The sequence below is a fragment of the Hevea brasiliensis genome, chromosome 3 (assembly GCF_030052815.1).
Source record: "Hevea brasiliensis isolate MT/VB/25A 57/8 chromosome 3, ASM3005281v1, whole genome shotgun sequence".
In the NCBI taxonomy this organism is placed as follows: domain Eukaryota; kingdom Viridiplantae; phylum Streptophyta; class Magnoliopsida; order Malpighiales; family Euphorbiaceae; genus Hevea; species Hevea brasiliensis.
The window spans coordinates 5480459-5505208 of record NC_079495.1 but is presented as its reverse complement, the minus strand read 5'-3'; the positions used below and the strand labels follow the sequence as shown (position 1 = coordinate 5505208).

General features: G+C 35.1%; 2 protein-coding genes and 1 pseudogene across 9 annotated transcripts; 2 read left to right on the top strand and 1 right to left on the bottom strand.

Moving 5' to 3' along the window:
• The first annotated feature begins 4874 nt into the window (after positions 1–4874).
• Positions 4875–9909, top strand: LOC110639495 (nuclear transcription factor Y subunit A-10). 2 transcript variants are annotated; one of them, XM_021790479.2, is made up of 6 exons: positions 4875–5100; positions 5663–5988; positions 7488–7600; positions 7707–7775; positions 8266–8409; positions 8963–9909. In XM_021790479.2, the coding sequence occupies exons 2-6, from the start codon at positions 5724–5726 to the stop codon at positions 9365–9367; spliced, it is 996 nt and encodes a 331-aa protein (XP_021646171.1). In that variant the 5' UTR covers positions 4875–5100; positions 5663–5723; the 3' UTR covers positions 9368–9909. The 2 variants fall into 2 exon arrangements, with proteins under 2 accessions (XP_021646171.1, XP_021646170.1); XM_021790478.2 differs by having other exon boundaries at positions 4876–5105.
• Positions 9910–10792: 883 nt separating this feature from the next.
• Positions 10793–13296, top strand: LOC110639511 (RNA-binding protein CP33, chloroplastic-like; annotated as a pseudogene).
• LOC110639510 (uncharacterized) lies at positions 11898–23923 on the bottom strand. Of its 7 annotated transcripts, XR_009147541.1 has the most exons (13): positions 23303–23923; positions 23132–23194; positions 22919–23019; positions 16630–16705; positions 16462–16505; positions 16261–16341; positions 15427–15683; positions 14933–15015; positions 14639–14855; positions 14018–14101; positions 13564–13705; positions 12828–12873; positions 11898–12731 (listed from the first exon to the last, which is right to left on the bottom strand). XR_009147541.1 is itself a non-coding variant. In XM_058143690.1 (12 exons), the coding sequence occupies exons 1-12, from the start codon at positions 23307–23309 to the stop codon at positions 13639–13641; spliced, it is 1005 nt and encodes a 334-aa protein (XP_057999673.1). In that variant the 5' UTR covers positions 23310–23923; the 3' UTR covers positions 13405–13638. The 7 variants fall into 7 exon arrangements, 5 of the variants coding, with proteins under 5 accessions (XP_057999670.1, XP_057999671.1, XP_057999672.1 ...); XR_009147540.1 differs by having other exon boundaries at positions 11898–12873; XM_058143690.1 differs by lacking the exons at positions 11898–12731; positions 12828–12873 and having other exon boundaries at positions 13405–13705; positions 15427–15537; positions 15668–15738.
• Between the last annotated feature and the right edge of the window lie 827 nt (positions 23924–24750).

Below are 24750 nucleotides of genomic sequence, written 5' to 3'. Positions count from 1 at the left end.
ATCTAGTCTACTGAGCCTATAAAAGAGCTAGGAAATGCACTGATAGTGGAACTCAAAATCTTTTCTTTTCAAAAAAACAACACTTCATTTCAAAAAAATCTTGCATCTTTTATTGTTCTGCCAAGTCTATATTATCAAAGAACTATGAATGGATAATTCCTAAGAAAGTTCCAGTGTCTAGCATCTAGTAAAATTGAAGTTGTCTGTATTTTCCCAAGAAAAAAAACCAATCTTAGAGTGATCCAGTCATTCGAGTAGCAAATTCTTAAAGGATTGTCGATAATTGAGCATTAGGCTTGGTTAGCTGTAGATCAATCCAGGCTTCAAATTCAAGCATCCTTCCTCTCCATTTTTATGAAGGAACATCATCAAGTGTAAACCGGGGTCTATCAGTTGGACGAGTATAAAATCCTGCTTGTGAAGTTTGGCCAAGATATATTTCTTTTTCTATAGTTTCTTGAGCGATCTCATTTGCATTAGATCTAGTGAAAGTAGCCATGAGAAGATTGGTAATGTCTGTTAGGTTTGCTTCAAGGTCAGAATCAGAATATTTTTCCTTTGAAGATTCAGAAGATTCTTCAGATTGTGGTATTTGGATGGTCATTTGAGGATGTGGGTCTTAAGGATACATAGGCTTTCTATTTTTATGGTCTTTTGGTAAAAACTTTTCTTCTTCCATTGATTTAGAAGAAGAAATGCTTTTTGATGATTGGAATTGTGATTGAAAGTGATGAAAAGGTGGTTATTTAGGTGTGGAAGTCTCTTTGAATAATTTAGGAGATGTATCAAAAATAGAAGGTCCAAAAGACATAGATGGTTTAGGCTGATAAGGAGGTAGTTTGTAGGATGAAAATAGGTTGTCAACAGGTGTATGAGTTTGTTTATGGTAGGCTAGGTCTGCTTCTATTTGAGCAATCTGAGAATTTAATCTTTTAATTTCTGACTTCTTTTACACGAAATCTTATCCGAATCTTTTTTGATGGATCATAGCTATGAGATCTTTGTCAAGCTGACTAATCAGGGATTGGAGGTTCACATACAATTGATGAACCTGGGTTCACAGAGTATTAATCTTGATTTCTATTAGCTGGGTTTGACTAACCACCAAGTTAATATTTGAATGAATCTTCTCAAGGAAATTATTTTGGTCCTTGGCATTCAAAGTTTGCCAATTCAATACCTCTTCTGCTTGGGATAAGGGCATTGACTTGCCTTCTGGGTTAATAGTGGATAATTAAACAAAAGAACAAAAAGCCAACCTCTGGATGGGATCAATGCTATGGTGTAAAGAAGGAAAATTTTCTTCAAAGTCTTCTTGAAAGAATATCATGCAAGGAGAGACTAAAGGAAGTGCAGGAGGCAGAGCAATTTCTTGCTTATTTCCTTTTTTCTTTCTTTCCTCAAAATTTCCAATGCCATTTCATAAATTGGTAAAGGATTTCGCCATCGTATTTCTTTGCTGATGCCGATTCATGGACCAGAATTTAGAGAAAAATCTCTTCGTGGTTTGTAAGTTTTACATGAAGAGAATTTTTTTAGCACTATTCTTCTTTTGTGATGGCACTCATCATATTCTCCAATTTCATAGATACAGTTGCAACCTTTATCGTACATTCCCGATCCAGGGACATCCTAGATATTTCATTGGTCATGAATTATCGTCCATTGATTTTATCAGTGTAAATAGATGTTTCATTGGTCATGAATACATATATAGGAATCTTGTCTCTCTTTTCTGTGATAGGAGAGATCATCGTAGTGTGAAAAACTGCTGATGAAAATTCAAAAGTGCTTCCTGGAGCTTTGAACACTGTTTTAATGGTTTCATCAGATTGTTTATAGAATGAAAGTTCTGTGGCTTGTACAGGGTGGGAATTATTGTGAAGTTTCTCATAGTTGGTCAGCCATTCTGTGGGGATCAGCTTTACCAACTCATCTCTGAATAACTGCCATGGTATTTGAACAATTAGGGGAGTTGACTCTGTATCTGAAAGGATATAAAAAGCATCTGAAAGGATATAAAAAGCATCTGAAGAGACTCCTGGTTGGGGCAAATCAACAACATGATCTTGAAGGCGATAAATGATTCGGTGGTGAAGAGTTGTTGCCATAGAGAATACCGTTTGTTTAGCTCTAACTAACTAAACTTGAACTTTTAGGGCCATGGAAAGATTTAGATCTTACAGAGACATGTTGTACTTGGGAAAAAAGGTAAGTACCACACTCCCAGCATAGAAAATAGAGATGCAAGTATCAATCATAGCATATTCATATTTGAGAAATCTAGTATCCAATAAAGAGAGTCTAGCAGTAACTGGTAGTCCTCTTCGTCCATGTAGAGTGAGGACTATTCTCACTGCTTCAAAGTGTAGGTAAGTGTACCCATGTCTTTTCCACTAAGGGATAAAGGGAGAAGGAATTTCCAGAGTGACATACTGTTCGACGGTAGTGGATCTGAGGGCACAATGGTCAAGACGAGAAGTTTGTACATATTCTTTAGTGATAGATCTTCTTAAAAAGATAAAAGATTGGATTTTTTTTATAAGAGAACCAGATCTTCTGTATATATTATAAGGGCTTAAAAGGGAAAGAAGAGATTCTTTCATTTGAGCACCTTCAGGGATGTGAGAGAACTTAACAAGATTATCGATTTTGGAGGACATTGTTCTTCTACAAGAAGGGGATAATAAAGATAGAGAAGATGATAGACTAACTAAACTAGTAGAAGGAGAGGGCTCAGATACTAAAGTTGAAGTAGGTTGAGGTGTCACACAAGAAATGATTGGAAGGTTCTCCCTACTCATATCAAATTAAACATTATTCATATCCTCCTCTTAAAAATTACAAGGCTCTGATATATATATATATATATATATATATATATATATATATAGTCTATTTTGACATTTGAAATATGAACCAATAATTATATAAGTTTTTATAATGTTTTAGGTCCAAACAAGTTCTTCTAATTTTAAAAAAGATTAAATAAGTTTTTTAAATTATAAAAATATATCAAATAAACCCTTTTATTATTTTAGGGGAAAAATAAATCCTTCAACTTTTAAAAATAAAATAGAAAATATTGAACTATAATTTGCTTTTAATATAAGTCCAGCAAAAACTGTGCACGAAAATGTTTTAGTGCACAGGGTTCTCATCAGCAATCTTGTGCATCTGATAAACAATATTCTGATAAGTATCTACTGTATCTTTGAGTAAATTAATAAATTGTTATTTGCCAAATGATTCAATAAGTTTCTCTATAGGTCATATTTTTGTCATAATTTATGTAGAAAGTTTCTTGGACCATTTAGTAAAGAAAACTTATCAATTTGCTCTAGAATGCAACATATATCCATTGGAATGTTGTAAACTAGATATCTAAAATCGATGATGAGGATCTCGTGCATGATTTTAGCTGGATTTATATTAAAAGTAAATTATAGTTTAATATTTTCTATTATATATTTAAAAGTAAAAGGGCTTATTTGTTTACTAGGGCTCGATCTACTTATTTAATTTTTTTCAAAAGTTAAAAAACTTAATTGGATATGAAACACTTTAAGAACTTTTATTTTTATATATATATATATACTTTTTTTAATTAAAAATAACGAATAGAAAGAGTAAGAATTCAAACTTGACTTTATTAAAACTTTACTTTACTAAATAATAAGTATAATAAATTATATGCTTTCAGCCACCGAAACAAGTTAGATTAAACCACAACCATATATTTATTAATTAAACTAAAATATGTATATCAATTATAGAAATGAAATTATTTATATAGTGTCTTTTGAGTAATTAATGATCTATGAGAAAATATAAAAGTAGAAATAGCTTAACCAAAACGCTAAGGAAGCATGTTTTAACGCCTTCTTCTCCAAAGACATCACCTCTACTTCACCGAGAAATGATAAAAAAATACACCTAGAAAACCTTCCCTTTTGAAAAAATAAAGTGATAATATTGATCACCACCCAATAATAATCATTAATTTATATATTAATTAGAAGCATACATGGATGGTGTTGAGCTTGCAAAATCCACTTTCCCCACTTTTTTTAATTTAGAAAAGTTTCATAGTTACAAGCTTACCACATATAGTTAGCTTTAAGTCACCACCATTATCTAAAACGTAGCCACAATCATGGTTCGATTTGAAATTAAGATCATAATCGATTCGATTTGAATTAAATTAAAATTAATTATTTAATTTTATTTAATTAGACTTATATAAAAAAATAAAAAAAATTTAGATTAACTCTATTTGGAATCAATTAAAAATAATATTAAAATAAAAAATGAAAACCATTCTCCAATTAAAAATAAACTAAATCATCAAAATTATAATAAAAAACTATTTATATTCAGAATAAATAATTATAAAATAATCTATATTAAAATTCAACTCTAATTAATAAAAAAAATTCCTAAATATTTAAAATCCCCTATATTAAAATATATTATAAAAAATTTATCAATATTGTATAAAAATATATATATTTTATATATAATAAATTATTTATAAAAAAAATATAAATAATAAATACTTAACACATAAAATTTTAATTCATATGTTATTTATTAAACTTGTACCTGTCCTAAACTTTATTAGCTTCTAAATCTGTGGGCATGCCCAGTGAGTTAATCTTTAGTATCCCACACGTGTATGAATTAAGCAAGGATGCTGTTAAAATTGCTATGATTGTGGGTGTTCTATTTATCTGAAAAAAAAGAAATCTAATTGAACACAAAAAACCAGTTGCTATACTTACACTGTTTAGTGTTTTTGTTTTGTTTTTTTTTGGCAATTATCTAATCTTATATAGTATGTCATTCAACCTTCCTGGGAAAAAATGCATGTAGTACAAAACGTTGCATGAATGCTAAAGCTTATTGGTGGCTGGCCTGTAGTTCCATCACACTTGTATGCATTTATCGCATCTCTCTCTCTCTCTCTCTCTCTCTCTCTCTCTCTCTGTTCTCTGCTTGAAATTGTACCGACATGGCTCCTAACAAATGGGGTTTCTCTCCTCTTCTATTTCTCTAGCACTTGAAGCTGCTCTCACCTGCTACTCAGCTACTGTTACTGTTACGTGAGCCCTCCATCTTCAATCTTCTACTCTTTCTTTCAGCTTTATATTATCAGAATCTTTTAGCTCTTCGGGGGAAAAACAGAATCTTTTAGCTCTTCACTATATTCTTTTTAGTCATTTTTTTTTCTTTAAATTGTGGTCTCTGGTTCAGTTGTCACCATCTTTGTACCTCAATACCTGGGTTTCTTTCCTTTTATTACCCCTCTTGTTCTTTTAGTTCATTTGTTACTATTTCTTTTTTTGGGTTGTGTTAAATGGTTATTCTCGTTTGGTAATGATCTGCTTCTTCTTGTAGATTCTAATACTTGGTTATATAAGTTTCTTTCTTTTTCTTTTCCTTTTACTTTTGCTCAAGATTCTATTTTTCTACTTGTTTTGATTTTGCAATTTACTATGGTTATCCAAGCCCAGATCAATTAAATTGTTTGGGTTTCCATATTGACCTAATCTGGTTTTGAAGATCTTTGGTTATATGATTTGTTATGTATATTTCATATCTTCTTGAAGCAGAATATTGCAAAGTATTGGTGGGAATTTTGATTTTCTACAAATTGCAGGATTTAATTTGAACTATATAGCCTATCAAATCCATCGTTCAGATCATTTTGGAGTGTTTTAATGGCTGTGAAAACTCTGTATTTCAAAGAACATGAAGGAATTGTCCATAATCCAATTGGGCAGCTGTCGTCGGTGCCATCAATGCCTTGGTGGAATACTTTTGGATCTCAATCTTCTTATGGTGAATCCTGTGCTCTATTCAAGCCTTCTTTAATGGAACAACCACCAATCTGTGAAGACTCACTCACTGCCATGAAGCAAGCCAGGCTGGGTATCGAGCAAGGGCTAGTTAAAGGGAATATGACTCAATTCACTATCTTTCCTGGTAAATCTCATCTATTTTTGCACATATATTTCCAATGGATTGAGTACATTTCAATAGATTGCGGAAATAAAACTTGAAAAACTTTGAAATACGTCTACTGTGGATCATCTTTGGAGTTACTGTTAGTCGTCAAAAATATTAGGGAGTGTCTTGAATATGTAGTTTCCATTTTGGCCATGAATTGATTGGAAATAGGATGCAAGTAAGGCTAGTGAGAGTTGTTTTTGGCTTGACATTGCCTCTGGTTCATGAAAAAATAATTAAGGTTCATGGAGGATATAAAGTTATACTTTTTGTTCACCAAATTACACATGCAAAGAAGATTGAAAGGAAGGAGTGTCAATTTTGGATTAGGATGTGTCATCTAAAATGGGGATTAAAGCTCTTTCTTTTTTCCTTCTTCTTCTCTCTCTTTCTTCTTCTTCTTCTTCTTCTTCTTTTTTTTTTTTGTTACATATCGTTTCCCTTGTTTTGTTCCAGTTCTGTTGTGCATGATGTAAAAGTAAATCCCCTTCTGTTATGTATAATTTTTCAAATCTTTGTAGAAGCAAGTTCTCCTGTTATCTGAATTAGCATATCAGTTTATTAAGGAAGGTCTTGAGTTAAAGTCCAAAAAGTAGCTTGTTATGTGGTTTGGTAGATTGATTCATTGATTGGATGAAGAACTATCCAACTCAAGGAGGCATAGCTGTTCTGTAAAAGAGAAATGAAGTTTCTGAAATGAGAGGAAAGGCTGGTTAGCTCTTATTGCACCTTCTTTTGGAGTATGCACAGTAAGGACTTGCAATTATATGATTAACCAAGGTCAAATTGCTTAATATGTCTCAATTAATGAAAATTTTAATATACAGCCTAGGTGGTATTAAATAAATGTTATAAAGGATACTTGACAAACGGAGGGATTGGTGAACTTTTAGGTAGCTAATGTAACATTCTGTAAATTGGTTTGAAGCGCATGTAATATAATCCTTGTGTAAATAAGTTTGAAGTACGTAGCTAGAAGATAAGATAGTTGTATATTTGCCATAGACTATGATGGTAGTAAATTAGATCTATTTGCATTGACAAATGCGTAGTTCATCAGATGAAAGGTATAATGATCATTGAAAATTGCATCTCAAAGTCATTTCATCGCATGGAAATGCATAAAGAAGCACACAAAATAAGTTTATCTTTCATTCCTCCAAAGTCATGGTGCTTTTGAAAGTTATGGTAGATTTTCTGTCTAGCATGGTCATTGGAATAAACGGTGGCTCTAATTTTTCTTTGGTAGCCCTTATTTAGTAGAGAAATGGATGAAGTGTTTCCTAAAGAGAAACAAATTTTCCCTTGCATTTCTTTCTTTCCAAATGTGTTCTTGATCTCAATTGAGCCCCCATCTTGAATGCATAGCAAGCCAGTTCTTGTTGACAGATAGAGGTTTCAACTTTTGAACAGGTTGTTTATATCATACATTCTAGTATGATTTTATTTACCAACCAGGTAACTTTTTCTTTCAGGTAACTGCAAAACTTCAGGTGATGGACAAAAGTCTCCTCAGACAGCCATCTCTCTACAAACATCTTTGCCAGAATATCGTGCTCATATTGACCAGGGATATGGTCAGCCTATGGTATGGTCATTATTCTTACAATTAAAATTTTTGCCTGTACATCATTCCAAATTGGTTTATAGCACTGATGTTTGATTACTACTTTTTGCTTCTGAAATGATTTCAGATCTATGCAAAATATCCTCATGTCGATCAATGTTATGGATTATTCTCAAGTTATGGACCTCAAATATTGGTATATGTCCCTTCCTTTCTAGATTAATTTCTAGCTCCATGAAAAATATACTTTTGCAATTATATTTACCCATCTAAAACAAAGTTATTTCCATTCAATTAACGTTGTATTGTTGTTAGTGTTGTGTTCTATCCTTCTACCATTTGTCCTAAGAACTCCTTTCAAAATTATTATTATTATTATTATTATTATTATTATTATTATTATTATTATTATTATTATTATTATCATTATTATTGTTACTACTACTACTACTGATAAATATCCTGCTTGTATTAATATTTTCTTCTATTTTTGAGCACTGCTTTTTTTAATTCTCAAGAAAAGGTAAAACATTATTATTGTGCTATATACTGCACACCTTCAAGCAATATTTCTATATTGCTTCTTCTTTTGTACCAGGCTTATGGTAACATGTAATCAATAACCTATTCTGACTTGAAACATAACAACATGAACGCATTCATATATTTTTTTCATCGCACTATAGGGGCGAATTATGCTGCCAATGAACATGACAACAGATGATGGACCAATATTTGTGAATCCTAAGCAGTACCATGGAATCATCAGACGTCGAAAAACCCGTGCAAAGGCTGTACTGCTGGAGAATAAGTCAACCAAAAAACGTAAGGTATGTTCTATTAGGTTCACAACTTGATCTAGTAATTGCTATAGAATGGAAAGATTTTATATCATATGAGGTTTAAATGGTGGTCAGACAAATTGCAACTTTTGTTTAACTCTATTTCTCAATCTCCTTCACTTCACCTAAGATGCAAATCAGTTAAAGTTTTTATTGGATATCAACTTTAACAAGCATCAATTTGTAAAAAAAAAAATGACAAGTTTTAGTCCTCTGATACATTCATTTCTCCATTAAATCATTCTCAGAATTTCATTTGGCCATTTAAAGAAGTGTCTGGGTTTGATGATCATTGTCCTGATTGGTCAGCATATGCTATTTTGGGTTTAGAAATTTTGACTCTGGGCACTTGTGATGGTCTTCATAGTTAACATTATATAATGCTCTTAAGGTTGTCTAATTTTTCAGCTGAATTCAACTTCTCAGATATTGAAATCATAGACATAATTCCAAGTTATTTGATTTATTAAGATGAATGTGTTATAATTCTGGAATTGGAACTGGAACTCCCTTTCTCCTGAAGTTTTGTTTTTGTCCACAGCCTTACATGCACCTTTCACGCCATCTTCATGCAATGAGACGACCAAGGGGAACTGGTGGCCGTTTCTTGAACACAAAGACTTCCGACAATGGAATAGGTGAGATTGAGGCAAAGAAAGATGGTGGTGTTAAAATATCTCAGCCAACTGGTTCTCAGAGTTCTGAAGTCCTGCAGTCTGACAGTGGAACTTTGAACTCGTCAAAGGAAGCAAATGGTGGTGGATCAAATCTTTCAGGATCTGAAGTGACAAGTACATATACTAGGAGAGATCTTGATCACTTTTCAATCAATCATCTTGCATCACCAGTGCAATCTTTCTCTGTCATGATGGATAGTGGGCATAACAATGTTATGCCCAGTAAGTGGGTTGCAGCAGCAGATAACTGTTGCAACCTGAAAGTCTAATAGCAAGGGTGTGGATTTGGGGCTTAGTTCTTGCACTGAGCATCAAATCCCATCCCTCGATGCGACCAGATGAAAAAGTTCTGTTGCATTTTATTATGTTGCAGGGCTTTTTATGGAGATTGGCTCCGCCATTTGGTTGCTGGGCAAATCATTCTTGGCTCATATGCATTATGGTTATCTCTGTCATTCCATGCAATCCTGAAATCATTGGGTGATCAGAGGTGAAAACCTTAATGCACTGTAAAAAAACCTAAGAAAGACTAGAAAATAAAATGGGTCCATTCCCATCTTGCAATGATGATGTGGAAGTTTGGTTGTGCTTGTGATCCTAAATTATGTTGAATGGTGTTTCTTCTGTCTGGTTTATCGAGTTCTTAAAATAATGTATTTCTGGAACTGGGCTTGTGTTATCACTTATATTTTCTGTAATCACCATGCGTTCTCTCATGGAACTTTATTTGTAGTATCACATACTTTTGTGGGTGTTGTCCTATTTATTGAAGGAATATTTATAAGTGCAGAGGACATTATTAATTGTTGTATTCTTTTTTACTTCATCCTTCGATTGATTCAATGAAAGTTGCAGTGTGCTATAAGAACAAGGAAAGAAACTTGGCAATTTAAGGTAGGCAATCATGGATTCTTTATTTGTTGCATGTGTAGAGAAGGTAATTGTCTACTGGGATGGAGCTGAAACCCTTATAACTTCTCAATAAAGAATCTTCTCTCAGTTTTCCCTTCGTCTCTGAAAGAGTATTCCTTTTGAAAAAAATTTTGTAGGCTTCTATATGAATTCAAAGCTCAACCGAGTCTTAATTTCAAATTAGTTTTAGTCGGTTAGAGGGAAGCGCAAGTGCACGAAATCATTTCCTTACATTCTACTCGGTTCAGGGTTCAATAGAAAGAAATAAATATTTGGCTCACAAGTTCATATAAAAGAGAGATTGCTAGTCATATGCTTTGCTTGAATCCTAAATGGAGAAGTGTAAACAACAATAGATGCAGGGAAACACCATCTCATTTGCCTAAAGAAAAAAGATAATAGTAATTTAGCATGAGAAACATCAGAAGCAGAAGCTGCTGTTTCGTTCTTATCTTGCTGTTTGCTTCTCAAAACAGTGTCTTGGGAAAGGTTCATGTTGTGATAATGAACAAGCTGGGAAATGGAAAAACCATGAACATCCACTGCCGGTGGCACAACGACGATCTTGGCTATCTTTCTGTTGCAGATGGCATGAAAATCTTCTGGAAATTCTCTGTTAATTTCTGGGGGCACAACACTGTTTTACTGTGATTTGCAATGGGATAATTCAAAATGGCATGGTTGTTTTACTTACTTTTATGAAAGGGACTCTGATCGTTGTCAAAGAGAGTGCTTTTGGATGATTTCAACTAATAGTCTTTTATACAATTATAATGAAGATACTGAAAAATGGGAATTCATGCCATTTGAAGATGGGCAATATTAATATAAAGCAGTAGCAGCAGACTTGAAATTCCTAGCGTAGATGCCAAGAACTCATATTTTAGTTGTTTTTTCTGTGGTGCATTGTAATAAGAGATGCATTGCAATTGAATATTTCTCAGATTCAGGTCTTTGAAATTTGATGATGTTGTTGGCTGTATAATCAAGGCAACCCTCCTTGATATAAATTATAAGGAGCAAACCAAATTACTAAACCAACCAACCACACCTTATCCACCACTCATCTTTCCTCTCTCAACGTGTCCTGCTCTATTTTTTTAACCCAGGCCAAAATGTCAGCTCTATCCAGGGCAACGTTCTCTGTTTCTTGTTCTCCTCTTCGCATTAAACTTTCCAACCTCTCCTTCACTCCTTCTCCACTTCCACTCCCTACCCACCATTTACCAAAGTCCTTCAAACCCTTAAAACTTCTCAAGCTCAATATCCATTTCTCCAATTCTCTCTCTCCTCTCTCCTCCTCATTTTCACCCTGCTTTCGCCGCCGTGGACAGCTTTGAAGTAGCCCACGATGATAACATAACGGCTCAAGATGACCCACAATCTGAAACTGAAGACTATGAACAAGAAGAAGATGATGATGAGGAACTGAAACCCACAGTTTCAAACGAAGAAGGGAGGCTCTACGTGGGCAACTTGCCATATTCTATGACTTCTTCACAATTAACTGACGCTTTCCAGGAGGCTGATCGTATTATCAATGTTGAGGTTTGAGATTTTCTCATGTTTGATTTTTTTTTTCCTCGTTCAATTACGGAGGCAGGTTTTGCTGATTGATTTGGACTTGGTGTATAGATTATTTATGATCGCGTCACTGATAGGAGCAGAGGCTTTGGCTTCGTTACAATGGCAAGTGGTGAAGAAGCTAAAGAAGCAAGTCGTAAGTTAAATGGATCAATAAGTGCCACTCTTTTATTCACTTGCAAGTTCTGTTTATTGCTGATGGTTATCGCATTTGTCTAATTGTAGAACATATCATACGTTCTTTGCTTTCTGGTTGAATCTTAATGTACTTGTCTCATTCTAAATATTAGCATATTAAGCTAGTAGAGCAATCAGCTTATATACATATACACCAGCTAGTAATATTACTGCTACATTTGATGAGAAATATCCAGACTGTGATTTGTCATGTTTGTATACATGCCATTGCCGTAAAGTTATTTTGTGGAAGTGGTATCCTGATGCGGGCAGTTGAGCATAACTGAGCTCCATAGATCCTTACTCGCACTTGGAGTTTTGAATCTTTCTTTGCACCTGCTTATGTATGTGCGAGTGCATGGGCTTCAACATTTAGCAGAAGCTGGAACCATGTTTATATTTGGATCACTGTTAATTGAGCACCAAATGTGAAGATGAATATGGTAATCTTTTACTGTTGTTGATGATCAACAGGAAATTGGAGGCAGACTGTGAGGGTGAACTTCCCAGAAGCGCCAAAGGGAGATGAGAAGGAAGTAATGGCTTCAAGGATTCGGAGCTCCTAGAAAGGCTTTGTAGACAGTCCACACAAGATCTATGCAGGAAACCTTGGTTGGGGCCTCACATCTCAAGGTCTAAGAGATGCTTTTGCAAACCAACCAGGTTTATTAATTGCCAAAGTCATCTATGAGAGAGACGCAGGAAGATCTCGAGGTTTTGGGTTCGTCTCTTTTGAGTCTGTTGAAAATGCAGAAGCTGCTCTAAATGCCATGAATGGAGTGGTAAGACTGAGTTGGCTATTGATTTTGCACATTTGAAATTTAAATTCTTGTGATCATCTCTGTTATTTCACGAACAGGAGGTGGAAGGGCGTCCTGTGAGATTGAATTTGGCTGCAACTCTAGAAGCAAATACAGAAGATAATCTTGACAGCAGTGAATTGCTTTCTAGCATTGGCTCCTGAGTGAAACATAGTGTAGCTATTTGCTGTTAAATGAAGCATCAGAGGGCATTATGAGAAAATATAGCATTCCACTTGCAGATTTTGATCCTTACGGTTCTTTTTGTCTTTCACAGCTCCCCTGTCCTTTACAAAGGATTCCTGCAAATTAGATAACAAGAATGTTAATCAAAAGCAGTCCTTGTCGTGCACTTTTGAGTTATGAAGCCCTAGATTGTACAAGATTTTAAATGGCGTGCTGAGAAGTATCCTTCTAGTTTGCTGCCTGCATTGTGTTCTAATCTTTTAGTTATTGGAGAACAATCCATTGATGGGAATGATTTAGCAAATCTTGTGCTGCAAGATGCTTGTTTCTGTTTCAAGCTTTAACTCAAGTGAAACTGTAATGTGGTATAGAATTCTAGATTAGATGTACAATGTTGCCCATATCCTAAGACATTAACTATTCCTGCATTTTGCCCAACTTTCTAGACTAATCTTGCTAGAAGGATGGATGGGTCAACAATCTCTTGTAAATGTTCATTGCAATGGAGTTTTCATTGTCGATAACTTAGTTTGAAGCAATTTCTATCTTGCCATTTTTCTTTGGTACATATCACACACATCTGTCTTCCTCTAGCCTAAGCAACAACTATTGATGTCAATTGTCAAGTAACTTTAATTAGTAGCCAGTTGGGATCAACAAGAACATTTCAAATTTTTTCTTTCAAAACAAATGGTGCAATTCAATCTCCACTCTCAGTTATACAATTGGAAAAAGAATTCAACCAAGTAAAAGACCCGAACCAAAAAAAAAAAAAAGTCACCAAACGGGGGAAAAAACATGTAAACCTCCTAGTCTGAATCCGTAGATGATAAAGCCTCACTATGGCTCCCACTTCAACAAATTTTTCTTTAAAAAAAAAATCAGGAATCATGACAACCAGCAAGAAGAGCATCATCAGCGGAATCCAAGTCATGGGGAAAGAAAACCCTGCAACATGCAGCAAAACGTTTAAACTGAAATGAAACTAACTCTTGAAGTTAGCAATATGCTTGGCTTAGAAGCTTTACTTTGCACAGCAACCGCCAAGATCACAATCATATTCATCTTATTCAACATTCCAAGACAGGAAACTCACTAAACAACCAATATAGGCATTATAGAAAAAAATCCCACTCTGAGTACATCTGTTGGGATAAAGGCTTAGTTGAGTGAGTTGAGTACATCTGTTGCCTAAGAATTCTTTGCTTTGTACATAAATCAGCAATAAATGAATCCACGGAACTCCACCAAAATGCTTACCTACAGGTGTTGCGATAAATGGTCTTGCTTATTTGATCTATGTCATTGACACCTTTACAGCCAGCCACAACCTCAAGAAGTTGCCTGGAAACAACAGTCATTTTGTTTCAAGAAACAGAGAAGGAGAGTTTAACAACTAAGATAGCCATTTGGTTCACTACTAAAAAGCAAATTCTTTCTGCTTTTTTGAAAGCAAAAATAAAAAAAGCAAAGTTTCTTTGGACATTGAAAATTGATCTTTTGAAAAAAAAAGAGAAAAAAAAAAAGCAAGATAATTTCTTTTTATAGGGGAGAGAGAGAGAGAGAGAGAGAGAGAGAGAGAGAGCTAATCTAGAATTTTGCTGGAAGGCATGGCTGTCCCAGCATAAACTAACATACATGAATGAGGAAACAAATACTAATCTAAGGCTAATATTTTTAAAAGGGCAAGCTTTATATTGAACAAGCAAGCAAGGCAACACACAAATATCATTCTCAAAATATTTGTAGTAAATCTGATGTTAGGGTCATTATAATTGTGGTAGAAACTTCCAATGCAAAATTGCAAGTCTCCATCCAAAGCCATTCTCCAATATGCATAGTTCCCTTTGCAAAAATTAATATAACAAGAAATATTCTCACCGAACTAAACAAGGCTCATTCTGGCCTTTGACAATGCAGTCCTGATCATACTTCTCTTTCTTCTTTGAGGGCCACAATGATTTTACAAAATTAATTCCTGCGTGAGTGTTTTTGATTTCACAATATGGAGAATCTGTCTCGATCATCATTCTCTCAACAGGAATACCCTTAACGACATTAAGGTTCTCAATCATCTTCAGAGAGCAACCATTTACACCTGTGTAGTAAAACCTCAGTAGAGAACTATAAGCATATCCAGAGACAACTTGAAAGATAAAATGGTTGGTTTTTAACCTATGTACATATTATTGAATGAGAGAAGTTTATCACAATCTTCCACACTGCCAGTAAATGAATGAGTGACCCCAGCAATGAATCTGTAAAATTAGAAAAATCCACATAGCTTAACCTGGATATATGCTATCAGAGGCAAACTATTATAAATTCGTGAAACTATTTTTAAAGTTTGACCAACAATTTCTTCAGAATAAGAAAAGAAATGAGAGAGAGAGAGAGAGAGACTACAGTTTGACTATTATTTTTCACTTACCTTTCGGGCATTTTCTTGGGCCATGAAATGGTTTTCCCTATACTAGATGCACATTCAAGTGAAGAATTAATGTACAAGTGGGTGGACAGTGGACCAATTTTCTTTCCTTCCCATGGACAATTATTATAATGGTCTAGCATTACCTATATCGTTCATACAAGAATATAGACCCGCACAAACAAAGATAATAAGGAAAAATTAGCATGATGCAAGATTTAGCTGAGATTAGCAAGCTTACTTATCCCTGTTGCACTCCACAATTTCTAAGAAATCTTCAGCAGCTGCACGCATATGGAGGAACATAGGCAGCTTTATGGCATATGCTAATTCAAACTGCTTCTCAAAATACCTACATTTTCCACATGGATAACAGTTGCAAGCAGGAAAACACTTGAATACTTGATCAGATGAAAACAGGCAACAAGGTGACAAGAAACAGATGTAGTCCCCTAGAAGCATTTCCACCAGCAATGACTTACTTTTTCTGAATCTCTGCTGGACAAAAGTGAAGCCTGTCATAATCTAATCCACACTCTCCAATTGGCACCACCTTATGTTCAACATCCAAGTGCAAAGCACATCATAAATAATAATATAAAAGTTAAATGGACTCATAAAGGCTTTTCTATGCATAAGAAAATGCATAAATCAATTAACGAAGAATATCAGCATGAATGTCATAATTAAACACGTATTGAAACATGGAAGATGTTAATTAGAAAAGAAACAGATCTAAGATCCAAGGAGACAAGGACTTGAACACTTTACAAATACATACATAACTATTTACTAGAATTTCTCCCCACAAACAAAGGTATGGCACATGGATTTTTTATTTTTTTTTTTTTGGGGGGGGGGGGGGGAAGACGAGTGGGGTGTGGGGGAATGTGCCATCATATTTTTCTCTAACATGTTTATAGTAATCAATGCCAATAAAACTGATATTTCAGAAACCTACAAACACAAATGATGAAAAGCAGAATCAAATGATAAAAGCACAAACCTTTTTAGATGTAAGATAGATTTTTATGATGGTTTATTTACCCCTTCTAAAGAGACCAATAAATTATACCTTCCCTTTCTGAATTCCCTCTTGGGCCACTGAGAGAAGAGCCTGAAAATGCTGCTCTGGATCTGCATTTTCTTCAAACTCCTGAATAAATATAGAAAATACATTCAAAAACCTCCCAACCAAACTGTTGCAATTTGTAAAAATATCTATAATGCACCAAAACCCACACAATCGACAAACTTTCAAAGAACAACAATCAACCTTGCACCTCGTAGGGTGGACCCCGACCGTACAAAAGAGCCTTCCTGTAACAAACAAGAAAAAAAAAATCAAATTAATAAAAAGCCATGTCTGTGGAAACATATGTATATACCCCTTCAAAAAGAAACAAAACACAACACATAGATAACAAAATAACAATGGCCAAACCATCAGTCTCTGCAATGGCCAGAGCTTCTTTCGACTCCTCAAGTGACCCACCAGTCACCTGTGACCACAAATCCAACTGCAGTTGTAAGGACAGTAGTCATTCCATGTGAAATAAGTGTTACAATAATAAACTCCAGTGTTCTTTATCAACTATTTTATTTTTGTGAGTTAAAAATTTTCTAACCTTTTAACATTTCATGTTCTGAAACTAAAAAATCAGGATAAAAATATATAGCATTAATTGCACCATGACTAGTCAAACCTATTTGTTATTTTTGTAGCTTAGATTTTGGATATGTTTTTCATAGACCCGAATTGTGACCCGACCCGAAAGTTTCGCGCTGCAACCCAATTGGGATGAAAAGTGAGATTTGTGGTGGTATGGACCAATATAAATATTATAATATTATACCCTTTGCGGTAGACAGTGTTATCAAGGCGAAAGGCGACAGAGCACCATATGGTGAGAAGCGAGAGGCGAGGCGAGGCGAGGGCCTTTTTGAAGCAAGGCGCTATAACCTTAATTGCCAAAATTATATATACATATATGTGTGTGTACTTATAACAATTCCTATATAAAATAAACAACTAATAAACAAAAAAAAAAAGTAAAACTAATTAAATTAATAAGAATAACAATTAAAAAGTAAATTAATTACAAATAAATTGACAATACTCATATTAATTAAACAATAAATTAACAAGAACAAAAAGTGAAATAATCACATTAACAATAGAATAATAATTACTATATAAAATAAACAACTAATGAGAACTAATGTCTAATTAACAAGATAAAAAGCAAAATTAATCAAATTAACAAGAATAATAAGTAAAAAGTAAATTAATTACCATTAAATTAACAATACCCATATTAAAGAATCAACCAATCAATAAGTAAAATAATTAATTTAACAATATCTATAAAATTTAAATAATTAATTAATAAAAATAAAAAGTAAAATAATTAAATTAATAGCAAATAATTAACTAATTAATAAAACCAAGCATAGATAAGGAGAAGGAAAGGAAAAAAAAAAAAAAAAGAGAGAGGGCAGATTGCTGTACACCGATAGCATAACAGGGTAGGAAGAACTGAAGAACCCAACCAGGAAGAAGGAGAAGAAGAAAAAGGAAAAGGAAAGGAAAAAAAAATTTTGCAATGTTGTTGCGTTTTCCAAAGAAAAGAGCAGGAGAGGGAGGAAGATAGGATAACAGAGGAGGAAGAAGATAATAGAAACAGAGGAGGAAGAAGATAGTAGAAATAGAGGAGGAAGAAGAAGAAGATGAGAGAGAGAGAGAGAGAGACATACCTTGACTCGCAGCTCTGGAGGTGGAGGCGATACTGTCTTTCTTTTCTCTGTCGGCAATAGGTAAGTGTATAGGGTTTTATATTTTTGTCTTAAAAAATTTTTTAAAAAAAAAAGGATTCTGCTCTGTTTTAAAGAGGCGACGCCTCTAGCCCGCCTGGTTTCTGGCCTCGCCGGCCAGAGGAGTCAACTCTGGAGGTGCTAAGAGGGGCGCTTCGCCTCGTCTCTCGCTTCTCCTGGGCGCCTCCCACGCCTTTAATAACACTGGTGGTAGAGTTATAAGATATTCGGGAAACACACTGGGGTTAGGGTTTGAGAGTTCTAAGTAATTGTATCTTGCTCTTTTCATCATAGTGGAATTTTTTTCTCTTGTCTTGCTCATGAATGCAGACCTTACGGTTGAACAACGTTAAATCTTGTATTATTCTTCTTCCCTTTTCTATACTGTGTAATTGTGCGATTTGTGTGTGCGCCTTAGATTTGCGTGCTTGTTATAACAAACTGATATCAGATCTTTGTGCGCAAAACTTAGGGCTTACAGATGGCGTCATCTTCAACGAAGTATGAGATGAAGAAGTTTGATGGTGGATCGAGTTTCATCTATGGAAGATTAAAATCAAATCTTCTTTGATCTTGCAAAATCTATGCAAGACAATCGAGAATAACTTTCCAGAAGGTATGAAAGAGGCGGAGAAGGCTGATCTGAAGGAGAGAGCCTTAAGTCCGATTTTCATGAGCGTAACTGATAATGCCCCATGCGAGATTGTTGGTGAAAGCTCAGCGTCTGCGGCGTGGAATAAATTGGAGGAGTTATACTCTGCTAAATCGCTAACCAACCGCCTATATCTGAAGAAAAGACTTTACAATCTAAGAATGAAAGAAGATAAGCCCATTAAAGAACATCTGGATGAGTTTAATTCATCATTATAAACCTGAAGAATATTGATATTAATATAGATAGTGAGGATCATGCCCTTATTGTGTTATGTTCTTTGCCACCCTCCTATAAGACTTTTGTTGATAATCTGTTGTATAGGAAAGACAGTATTTCACTAGACGATGTTAGTGATTCTCTAAAATCGAAGGAGTTGAAAAAGAATTTTTCAGATAATAGAGAAAGATTTGAGGGAGAAGGTTTGATGAGCAAGAGAAAAACACATTCAAGGGAGGGTTCTTCCAGCTGGAAGAAATCTAAGTCCAGATCTAAGTCAAGAATGAAAAAGGCCAACTGTTTTGAGTGCAGGGAGCAAGGTCACTACAAGAAAGACTATCCCAAGTTGAAATAAAAAGGAAAAGCAACCAGAAAGTTCTTCGAATGTGATTGACAGTTTTATCGATTCTGATCGTAATGTCAGTGCTAGAGAAATTTTATCCGTGAGTTCAAACCATAGACAAAATTCCTGAATTCTTGATACTGGTGCTACTTATAACATGTGTCCGCACAGAAACTGGTTTGTCACTTACAAACAGATGAGTTGCAAGATGTTTCTGAGCAATGATCATGCATTATCTGTGGAAGGAATTGGTAACATCAGATTGAGGTTGTTTGATGGCATTGTCAGAACTATAGAGTGTTAGCATGTTCCAGGACTAAAGAGGAAGCTGATTTCTCTTGAAATACTTGACTCTCATGGATTCAAATACCATGCAGAGAATGGAGTTTTCAAAGTGTACAAGGGCTCTATGGCACTCATGAAGAGCAGTTTGGTTTCAGGACTGTATTTTCTTCAGGGTAGTACAGTTTCAGGGGAAGCTGTAGTAGCATTCAGAAGCAATAATCAGAATCAGACTCAATTGTGGCATCTACGTCTTGGTCATACGAGTGAAAGAGGATTATCTGTGTTAAGCAAGCGGAATTTGTTGGACGGGCATAAAACAGAATCTGTGGACTTTTGTGAACATTGTGCGTTAGGCAAACAGACCAGGGTGAAGTTTGATAAAAAAGGCAGTGCGCAAGACCAGAAGAACGATGGATTATATCCACTCAGATTTATGGGGTCCTAACAGAATTCCTTCCAAGAGCGGTGCTAGGTACTTCATAACTTTAATTGATGATTACTCTCGGATGGTGTGGGTGTATTTTCTGAAAACAAAAGATGTGACATTTTCAACCTTTGTAAAGTGGAAGACGATGATTCAGAAGCAGACAGAAAAGAAGGTCAAGCGTCTTAGAACTGATAATGAGTTGAAATTTTTAATCGTGAGTTCGATGCATTCTGTAGCAATGAAGGTATAATGAGACACCGCACTTGTACAAGGACACCACAACAGAATGGTATTGCATAACGCATGAACAAAACGCTTTGTGACAAAGCACAAAGCATGCTCTCACATTCATGATTGGGAAAGGATTTCTAGGCTGAAGCAATTAATACAACATGTTTCTTGGTTAATAGATCTCCATCTACAGCTATTGAGTGCAAAACTCCTTTTGAGATCTGGTTCGGTTCACCTGCTGATTACTCTCAACTAAGAGTGTTTGGTTGCCCTGCTTATGCTCATGTAAGAGATGGTAAGCTTGAGTCGAGGGCAAGAAAATGCATATTTCTAGGGTATGCATCTGGAGTGAAAGACTACAGGTTGTGGTGCAATGATCCAAAATCTCCAGGATTAATTATCAGTAGGGATGTGACATTTAATGAGTCTACTTCATTGGATAGTCAGAGGGAGAAGTCAATAGCAGAATCAGATCACGGTGTCAGAGAACAGGTGGAGCTTGATATTAATATTTCAGTAGTTCAGTCCAGTGATTCAGAGGATGAGGTGCAAGATCCTGATCAATAAGAGGATGCACCTGAGCGACAGGAACCATATAGCATTGCAACTGGTAGAGAGAGAAGACATATTAGACCACCGCAGAGATATGCATATACAGGTCTAGTTGCGTTTGCCTTGTCAGTTGCTGAGACATTTGATGTGCAAAAACCCAGCAATTATAGAGAAGCTATTTTTTGTTCAGATGCAAATCAGTGGGTCGGTGCTATGAGTGAAGAAATTGAACCTCTTCACAAGAATCAGATTTGGAAGCTTGTAACATTGCCTAAGGGACAAAAAGTGATAGGTTGCAAATGGGTGTTCAAGAAAAAGGAAGGCACTCCAGGGGTTGAATCACCTCGATATAAGATACAGTTGGTAGCAAAAGGCTTTACTCAGAGGGAAGGGATTGACTTTAATGAAGTGTTCTCTTCAGTTGTGAAGTACAGTTCTATCAGAGTCTTACTTGCTATGATTGCTCTTCATGATCTAGAGCTTAAGCAACTAGATGTGAAGACATTATTTTTGCATGGTGAGTTGGAGGAGCAAATTTATATGAGTCAGCCTGAGGGATTTGTCATTCCAAGTATGGAAAACCATGTTTGCTTGCTTAAGAAATATTTATATGGTCTGAATCAGTCTCCTAGGCAGTGGTACAAAAGATTTGATACATTCATGGTTCGTAATGGCTTTAATCGTAGTTCATATGACAGTTGTGCGTATCATAAGAAGATTTCATATGATTCCTTTGTTTTTTTGCTGTTGTATGTGAATGACATGCTTATTGCTGCTAAAAACATGTCACAAATTAACATTCTGAAAAAGCAGCTGAGTGATGAGTTTGAGATAAAAGATTTGAGTGCTGCAAAAAGATATTGAGAATGAAAATTACCAGCAATAGAAGTGTTAAGAAGCTTTTCTTATCACAACAGGCCTATGTTGAGAAAGTGGTTAAGCGTTTCAACATGAATAATGCTAAGCCTGTGACTGTTCCGTTTGCTGCCCATTTCAAGTTATCTATAGACATGTCACCAAAAATAGATGAGGAGATGGAGCACATATACAGTGTTCCCTATTTGAGTCACCATGTATGCTATGGTATGCATCCGACCTGACATTTCACATGTAGTTAGTGTTGTGAGTAAATACATGGCGTGTCCTGGAAAAGAGCATTGGCAGGCAGTAAAATGGATTTTAAGGTATTTGAAAGGTACTACAGATGTTGGTCTGACATTTGATAGGGGACTTAGACAAGAGAAGATCTTTGACGGGTTATTTGTTTACTCTTTCTGGAAGTGCTATCAATTGGAAGGCAACATTGCAAGCTACAGTTGTTTTAACTACCATAGAGACTGAATATATGGCCTTAGCAAAGGCAATAAATGAAGCTTTATGATTACAAGATTTGATGGGTGATCTTGGGTTAATACAGAATAAGGTAACAGTGTTTTATAACAGCCATCGTGCAATACATCTCACAAAGAATCAGATGTACCATGAGCGAACTAAGCACATTAATATCAGATATGATAACCAAGGGAGTCCCAGTCAGCAAGTTTAGGCATTACCTAGACTTGGTTGGTGTTTGTAGTGCTCAGTAATGCCCTTGTGAGGGCATATGGCAAGACAGAATGTTTGTGGTTATTTTGTTGATAATAAAGGAAATTCAAACCAAGAGAAAGAATTGTTATTTTTGTGGCTTAAATTTTGGATATATTTTTCATGGACCAAAATTGTGACCCGACCCCAAAATTTCGCGTTGCGATCCGATTGGGATAAGAAGTGAGATCTGTGGTGGTATGGACCAATATAAATATTATAATATTATACTCTTTGAGGTAGAATTGTGAGATATTCGGAAAATATACTGGAGTTAGGGTTTGAGAGTTCCGAGTGATTGTATCCTACTTTTTTCATCGCAATGAAACTTTATTCTTTTATCTTGCCCGTGAACGTAAGCCTTATGGTTGAACCCCCTTAAATTCTGTATTATTCTTCTTCTCTTTTTTTATACTTTATGATTGTGTGTGCCTTAGATTTGCGTACTTGTTATAATACTATCACATGCTTCATTTTTGATATCTATGAAGTCAACCTCCATACGCCAATCAGTAGAGAATATCCTCTTTATGAAAGGGCATATCTCTCAATAAGCGCACAGTGAACAAAGAATGAAATGTGATTCACAAGTTCAAAATGAGCAGAGGGTATCAAAATAGATGTACAATTATCCGATCAACACCAGCGCTCCAAGCCCTGTTCAGCACAGTAGCTACATCGGCTACATGGTGCTGCTTCCCATTGTAGATTCCTTTGAACATTCCATCTGCACAAAATTTGGATATAAATTTCTCAATTTGAGAATAGAAAGTAAACAGGGTAGAATAAGAACAGATATTACAATGTAAATAATGCGTTCGATGAAATGTCTGACAGACCTGTTAAGTTAACTGCTATATCTGCTTTGAGCACGGAGAAAACACAAAGAAACGAAGTAATTGCTAGCTACATAAATTTTTGGAGATCAACCACAGATAAATAAAAAAAATAAAAAAAAAATAAAAAAAAAAAGAGTAAAGATGAAATTTTGCAGTTGAAGTTAGACTTGCCAATCATTCGTGTTGACCCCAGAGCAGAGAATCAGAGTCTTTTGGGCAGTGATCCTTTTTTCTCCGTAATTTGAAAACACCATAAAGTCAACCACCAGTAACATTTAAATCTAGGCCTTTAAACCCAGTTGTATAACCCAAGTGAACTTCTGGGCTTTGGGTTATTTGCTTGTTACCCCAGCCACTGCTCACTAGCCCAAAGGTTACCCGTCGCAATTCAAATGGAGTATTGGTTAAGAATTCCACAATTTCAACGCAAAGAGATGTATGCTTCTTTCCGATAAACAAAATTGATAAACCCTTTATGTATAATTGAATTCTTCTCTTCTCTTGGGTTGGATAATGATTTTAATTTTTAGAGAAAACAAAGCTAGAAATAATCTTGATCATATTTTTGATATCATGTGTGTATTTAGCGGGACATGGAGATGGGAAGTTCCTATTATGGCAATCCTCTAGCCTTGATGGTGAAGACTGTTGTGTTCTCTGAAAAGACTCTATTTTGGATCTTTGAACAATTGTGTTACTGTGAATCCAGAGGCGCACAAGGCAAATATGCCTGGCTATAACAGAGTGGAAGAGGCTGTAATCAGCACTGGTGCCTCAAAGTAGTAGACACTCAAAACTGACTGTTCTGATGATTGTGGCGGTAATCTTTTTAACCATTGCCTCTTGATTAGGCATTTTTTTCTTGTCCTTGGGTTATTTAGGATGGTGGTTTGAATCACATTTAGTTTGGATTGATTATGATCTCAACTACATTATGCATCCATTTGTTTTCTAAAATTTTTTGTTGGAAAACTTCTCTTGCATTTTCACTGATTTGCTTGCTTGGGCCAGATTACAAACATGATTTTGTCTCCTCATATGTGAATGGTTGGTGAGAGGGATCATTTTAAAAACCAACATATTGACAAAACAATCGAGTCTGATTTGAAGATTGGTTATCTAACAGTTTGGATGGCTTAGATAATGCAAGGAATGTAGCATAAGCCATGGGATTATGTTTTATTTTATTGATATATTGTCACTTCGAGTCAAAAATATTTTTGTATGGTGCACAGGTATGAAGCAGAACATAGCCATATTTTTGTACACTTATTTTCTAGCCATATAAGAATCCTGAATAATTTCAACCACAACTGCTGCATTTCATTAATGTTATTACTATGGCTAATAAACATGATGATGCACAAGGATACCGATGATGCACCATTGTTGAGGCATGCAAAGGAAGTTCTTGCTCCAAATTATTTTACTATACTTCTAAATGAATATGAAAAGTCCAGATCTCGGGTTGTTCTAGTTGTTAATTAGACTTCAAACAGGGAATGGCTGATATATCTGCTGGAAGTTTGAGTTCACTAGAATTTTATGCATTGACAGTGGTTTGTTGCTTGCAAAAAGAGAAAATCCCTGAAAAGTACCATCTATGAGAACTCTGAAAA

What these genes read in the sequence shown, in the direction of transcription:
- LOC110639510 (XM_058143687.1), bottom strand. An exon ending in TATAGCAGTTAACTTAACAG is followed by an intron (nt 23,020 to 23,131) that starts GTCTGTCAGACA and finishes AATTTTGTGCAG; the next exon opens with ATGGAATGTTCAAAGGAATC. An exon ending in GTGGAGTGCAACAGGGATAA is followed by an intron (nt 15,016 to 15,426) that starts GTAAGCTTGCTA and finishes CTAATTTTACAG; the next exon opens with ATTCATTGCTGGGGTCACTC.
- LOC110639495 (XM_021790479.2), top strand. Translation starts at nt 5,724, where the DNA reads ATGGCTGTGAAAACTCTGTATTTCAAAGAACATGAAGGAATTGTCCAT. An exon ending in AGGGATATGGTCAGCCTATG is followed by an intron (nt 7,601 to 7,706) that starts GTATGGTCATTA and finishes AAATGATTTCAG; the next exon opens with ATCTATGCAAAATATCCTCA. An exon ending in AGTCAACCAAAAAACGTAAG is followed by an intron (nt 8,410 to 8,962) that starts GTATGTTCTATT and finishes TTTTGTCCACAG; the next exon opens with CCTTACATGCACCTTTCACG.